We start from the raw sequence: 6,000 nt of genomic DNA, 5'->3' as shown, positions 1-6,000 counted from the left end.
ATCCACATTTCCCACCACTGACTGACGGAGCCAACATTTGATTGATGCATGACTCGGGTGCTTCGGCGCAAAACATCAATCAGAGAAGGATGCACGAGTGCTGTGGTTATTCAGTGTAATGGGAACGTCAATAACTCTGGCACCCTCTGATGAATACTCAAGTCCCGTCCCATGACTCACCAGTGACGGCTGCTGATGTTTAAAGCCCTGTTATTGAACCGAGCACAACAACACTTGTCCCAGTAGCTGATGCGGTGTGATGCATGATGTTTCCACGCTTTTTAAAACGTTACCGAGCAATTTTCTAGTCACTCGGCACCTACTGGTGCAGCAGGGACGTGAGAAACGAGGGATGCTTCATCTCCTGGCTCTCCAGACGAGCCGAGACATGATGAGAAGTTACTATCAAGAGACGGACTCATCACGGTTTAACGACATAAGCAGCAGCACTCTTAAATACATACGTCCTTATGATGCATAAGGTAGTTCATCCTCCATGGGGGTCTAATGCGGAAAGTCATTAGTTGTGGAAGCGGAGTGTCAAAAAAGAAATATGGCCTGTTTACTCACCTCAGAAGGAATAAAAGCCCCACAGACAGGGTTAGTACACATTTTTTAATAACATGGCACAATTTACATAACACAAGTTTAAATGAGGAGCATGCTGAAGATTCAGTCGCTTCATTTTTTTTCTCTCATTTTTGTACATGATCTAGAAAGACTTCACTTTTTTTCCCTGTACATGGTTAAACAGCAACAAAAGGAAGAAAACAAAATCTCATTGAACAATCTTTTTTGCAACACGCATCGACTAACCACTATGGCTCCGGTGGACATTTTTATGTTGGATTAAAAAAACACTGCACGACATGATATCACAGAGTTTGAAGCGCACAACTAAACTGTCAGTGGACTACTAAAATAGATCTCTGCTCATTAGAAACAAACCGTCCAGAGTTTAGACTTGCTTTTTTTGTCTTTTGATTTTGTAGGTACAACAACTCAGGAAAGCACTTTAATACACTGTTTGACCAACAGAAGCTATTTCCAAACCACGTTACACTCCTCCAGCGGGCCGATGGGCCCTCATGGTGTCTGTGCTGCATTCTCCCCAGAACCACAGCGGAGACCAGGGGGACAAAACGAGTCGACATTTGTGCTGCTGCCTTTTCTTTTCCTTTTACGTTGAAAACCTTTCAAATGCAAAATGTCCTTCAACTGATTTTTTTTTTTTTTTTGGGATTGTCAGTACAATTGATAATATTTGAGAGAAAATACTTTTCAAGCCGTAACCTTTTTTGTTTAATCCAAATTGCGACCGGTTAAAGCTCGTATCTGCTTGCGTGGACCCGATGTGTGTGTGTGTGTGTGTGTGAGTTGTGGAGAGAATACAGCGGTTTTGTCCGGTATTGTTACACCGTCAGTGGGGAGAAGGCCAGCTTTCAGAAAGGGAGCCGAGACATTTGTTGCATAGTTGAACACGGGGTCTCTGGTACAATGCAAATCAGCTGCGTCAACGGAAAAAAAACCAGAAAGGAAATAGCAAAAAGCACATTCTGAATACTCCTCTATTTACATGTGTTCAAAGTAAAGCTTTCAAAACATCCTTTTGCATATTTGTACCATGATTTTTAATCCATACAGAGCGAGCACAGCGACTGTACACATTATCTACACACTTTGCTGTCTGTCAGTGATAAAGTACCTGTACATTCCAAAACGGTTCATCCTCACTGCGTCACGTCGCCATACAGGAGGGAGGATGCACACAAAGAGCTGGAGCAAACCGGGAGAAAAATCTTTGAAAAATCTTTTTTTTTTTGTTCCATGATTATTGTCTCTTTGTAGTTTTATACAAAAACAATTCCTTGTGAGGGCATCTCTGCGCCCACATAAGTTATTCACAGCTATGTTACAGTCTTGCTTTGCCCAGAGCTAAGTGCTTGGTGTGAGTTCAGTGTGTGTGAGGCACGGCGCTGCAGGCTCAGCTCACCGCGCCTCGATGTCTTTGTGAGCCGCTCTGTCTCTGATATCTGTGGCCAGGGGAGTAGTCCGTCTGGGCGAGCCGGGCCGGGCCCCCAGCGTGGGGATGAGCGGGGGCGGGGCACTCAGCGAGGCGGTGGGCGGGGTTTTGTTCAGGATGCCGTTCTGATGGGCGGCGGCTGCTGCTGCTGCGGCCGCCGCTGCGGCCGAAGGACTCACCCTGGAGTAGTGCATGCCCGGGAGTCCAGGGGCCATGAGGCCGTGGGCCGGGTGCGGCAGGTGTCCGTCGAGGGCGGGGTGGTGCATGGCGGCGTGGAGGCGCCCGTGCTCGTAGTCCTCTCTGAGCATGTTGAGGCGCTCGCGCTCCTCCAGATGGGCGCGCTCGTGCTCCCTCCTCTGCTCCAGGGCCAGAGGGTGCATGTGGTCGCGGTTAAAGTCGTGAGGCTCCCGGTCCCTGTAGGAGCGCTCGGCCTCGTAGAGGCGAGGCCCTGCCAGCCGGTGCAGAGGGTCATTCCTCAGCAACAGGTCCCTGGACAAAGGGTCCCGTCTGTGAATGTCCAGGCCCCTGTAGGGGTCCCTCATTGGGTCCCAGTGGAAGGCAGGGTAAGGGAACCTGTCGGCTCCCGGGATGGGGCTGATACCCATGAAGGGCGCCACCATTCGAGTTCTCTCCAGACCGCTGATGCTGTTCATGGGGTGAACGCCAGCCATGCTCATGGGCATGGGCATCGAGGAGGGCGGGTGGAGGTTGGGCGTGGTGGCGTGGTGGCGCGGTTCGGCCTGTGCCGGGTGCTCGCTCGCCCTCTCGGCGGCTCCGTCCTGCTCCTCCTTCCGCTCCTCCTTCACCTTCACGTCGCTGTTCTTCTTCTGGTGCTCGTATGGCAGCTCTCCCTTTTTCTCCAGGACCTCCCTGCTCAGCCCGCCGTTGGGACGTTCCAGGCTGGTCTGCCGGATGTAGGGCGATGGCGTCCCCCGGTTGGACACTTTGTCCTCCGACACTCGGCCGTCGTGGATGACGGGTGTGTCCTTGTCGCTGTGCTGGCTGTCTTTGAGCTTCAGGTCGTCTGTGCCGTTGTCTTTCCAGGAGTCAGAGTGCTCCCTCTCCCTGTCTTTGGCCTTCTCCTTGTCCCGCTGAGGCTCTCCAGAAGCAGGCGGCAGGTGGCTCCTGTGGTGCTCGAGAGGCCGGGTGTGGCCCAGGAGGCTGATGGGGTTGACAGGGACTGGGGACGGATGGCTCGAATGGCGTTTTTCTACAGAGTCCCTATAAGCATAAAGAAAGTCCCTCCATCAGTATCATCAACTAGCTAAACATCTAAAGCTAAAACATCAAGTATACAAAGAAAAACTGATGCCACCAAATCCAAAATATGTACATAAACTCCTTTTCATCTATCCACGTTCACGTTTGGCCACACCCACCTGTCTTTGTCGTCTTTACTGCCCAACGAGTCCCGTTTGTCAGAGTCCCGGTCCCTCTCGTGCGAGCTGACTGAGGCGCTCCTCTCGGAGTCTCCGGGTTTCAGCCAGGGCGGCGGCGTGGGGAAGGAGGGCGGCGTGCGGTGCAGGCGGTTCCACGGCTCCTGGTGGCCGCCGTTGCCGCCGCTGTTGAAGTGCTGCTGTGGGTTGGGGCCATCTTTATGGCCGAACACGGCGTTGGCCGCTGTTAGGGATTCAACACGTGGGAAAACACAGGACGCAAGTTAAATGCGTATCTCGGACAATTTGCAACTTCCAGGAAACATTACAACAGGTGGCAACAGCTTCATCCATGAGGTGGGAACTCACTTAGTGCTGGGTTGCCCAGTCCCCCGAAGGCCGATGAACTGAGGGTTCCCAGTCCGCCAAACGACGCAGGCCTACCGAAGGGTTCTGGAGGGAGACACCACACGTTACCACGAATCCAATCACAACTTCATTTACCGGTTTCAGATCGAGACTGAGAAGAACTTACCTAAGTGAGACCCTGGGGCGAGGAAGTTTCCAGGATGGTGGGACGGATGACCGAAAGGACCCGCTGATGGATGAGTGGGACCTGAGAGGGGCGTCACAGAAACGTCCATCAACCTTCTGACTGAGTTAGGATTGTTTTTAAACTGCTGTTTGACACGTACACTTAGTAATATTACAAAGTCCACTTATTTACCTTTTCTACATAAACTAGAGCCTGACTGACTGACAAACACTGTAAATTCGAAATGAGGCAGTTTAAATATGTTGTCGCCATAACATAGTTTGTCCACTAGAGAGCACTAACAAGGTAGATTTATTTACTGTTAATGTCCAGCTCAGTATATCTATTTTTCAAAATTGAAGGGATGCCTGTCTAAATGACTGTTTAGGCTATGTAAAGAAAAAAAACTTATATTTAATTGTTATTCGAGTTTGTGTATAACTGGTATTTATCAAGATGTGGGACCCAAAAAAATAATAAATCCTTCTAACTTTCTCTATTGAATTGAAAGTGTGAGTAACTGCTGTTAACTCTAGCTGTTTAAGGTCGATGCACTGGGATGATGCTGCGGGCAACCCAGGAAAGTGAGACCTATTCAATCGTCTATAAAGTTATGTTGTTGTGGCTTTTTTTTGGTAATAATAGAAAAAAAAAATAGTATTATAATAGTAATAGTAAAAAAGTAGTGAAAGTAATCATTTATAAATATTTTTTCTTCCTTTTTTTGGGGTGAACCTTTGGCTGGATGGGCGTCATCATCAGGTGTTTTTATTTGCCTCAAATATCTGGTTTCGGTTCCGTCACAATGCCAAACGCATCTCATGGAAGAGAGACGCAAACCTCTTCCTCAGCCCACAGGATGTGGTTGAAAGCTCCAGAACAACTTGAGTTACAAGTATATGTCCAATTAGTATTCAGCTAATTAACAGAAAGACGCACTACATAGACACACACACGCACTGATTTGTATTATTTCCAAGTGGTGTGGGTTTTGCTGTGTCGGCTTGTTCACAGCTGACCTCTGGAACAATAACATAAGCAACGGACTGCTGCTGCACGTCAGAGGGAACTGTCCTTAACCATCAATCCATCGTTCTACCCAGAGACCTGACACACACTCACCTGCGGCGGAGAAGAGCGTGGCGGGCCGGGCCAAGTCGTTGGGGTGATGGATGGCTCCGAAGAGGCTGGGGCCCGGAGGTCGACTCATGAAGTCAGGCTTGAGGCCAAAGTCTAGCTTGTGAGGGTCGACCTGCATCTGCTGCTAGAAGACGGCAGATCAACAGAGAGGAACACATGTAAAACCCCTTTAAACAGCATGTAGGTTGAGGACACAACATAGGTTTATTTGAAAGAAACTGCTGTAGTCAGCGAGTAGATCGCTGTCTTAACGAAGACAACTAGTTTCAGGTGGTTGCAGATAATTCACAATACAATCTTGATAATCATCAAAGAACTTACATTTGATGATGTACATTTGACCCTCTTTTTTTAGTAAAATACAAACAATCATAGATGAGGACTGGGCCCTTAGCACCAGCTTTGGCACAAAGCACAGAGGGGAATCAGATCTCACCTTCACTTTCTGTTGGTGGTGGTATATCTGCCAGGCGATATGGACATGCATGGCGCACCACTTCCCTGGTTTCTGTAGATACAAGACAAAAACTCTTTAACCGGCAGGAAGATGAGGACATTACTGCTACCAACTTACACAGTAAACGGCTGTACACTGTGTGGTGTGTTATATAGAATCTTTATTTATATATATTCTGTTCTTATCCATCTTCACATCAGCCAACGTCTATTGTTCAAGGTAATTAGACCCAAATTTAATGGATATAGTGTAACCTTTTACCCTCACAGGTCATATGAATGGTCATTCTGATAGATTTACAGTCATGTCACCTGAAAATGACATCGCTTAAATATGATACCTTTTATCACAAATAACTTAAAGATAAGATATGATGGTGATGGGGCAGGTGACATAATAATAATGATCATAGCTGTGATTTGAATGCATGGCTATGTCGAAGCAAAGTCTATCAATAGCATTTTCCCAT

At 48.1% G+C, this 6,000-nt stretch overlaps 1 protein-coding gene across 1 annotated transcript in view; it reads right to left on the bottom strand.

Annotated features, from left to right (window-relative positions):
• Positions 1 to 596: 596 nt before the first annotated feature.
• auts2a (activator of transcription and developmental regulator AUTS2 a) overlaps positions 597 to 6,000 on the bottom strand; it is a gene marked incomplete at its 5' end in the record, with an annotated part of 286,453 nt that continues 281,049 nt past the window's right edge. The window contains 6 exons of the mRNA XM_079234783.1: positions 597 to 3,244; positions 3,403 to 3,643; positions 3,769 to 3,852; positions 3,935 to 4,015; positions 5,057 to 5,198; positions 5,511 to 5,582. Of these exons, the coding sequence (XP_079090909.1) occupies positions 1,990 to 3,244; positions 3,403 to 3,643; positions 3,769 to 3,852; positions 3,935 to 4,015; positions 5,057 to 5,198; positions 5,511 to 5,582 (1,875 nt within the window). The 3' untranslated portion in view covers positions 597 to 1,989. The remainder of the gene's footprint in view (positions 3,245 to 3,402; positions 3,644 to 3,768; positions 3,853 to 3,934; positions 4,016 to 5,056; positions 5,199 to 5,510; positions 5,583 to 6,000) is intronic.

Source organism: Taurulus bubalis (genome assembly GCF_910589615.1).
Source record: "Taurulus bubalis genome assembly, chromosome: 2".
NCBI lineage: Eukaryota > Metazoa > Chordata > Actinopteri > Perciformes > Cottidae > Taurulus > Taurulus bubalis.
This window is presented reverse-complemented; position numbering and strand designations above follow the sequence as displayed.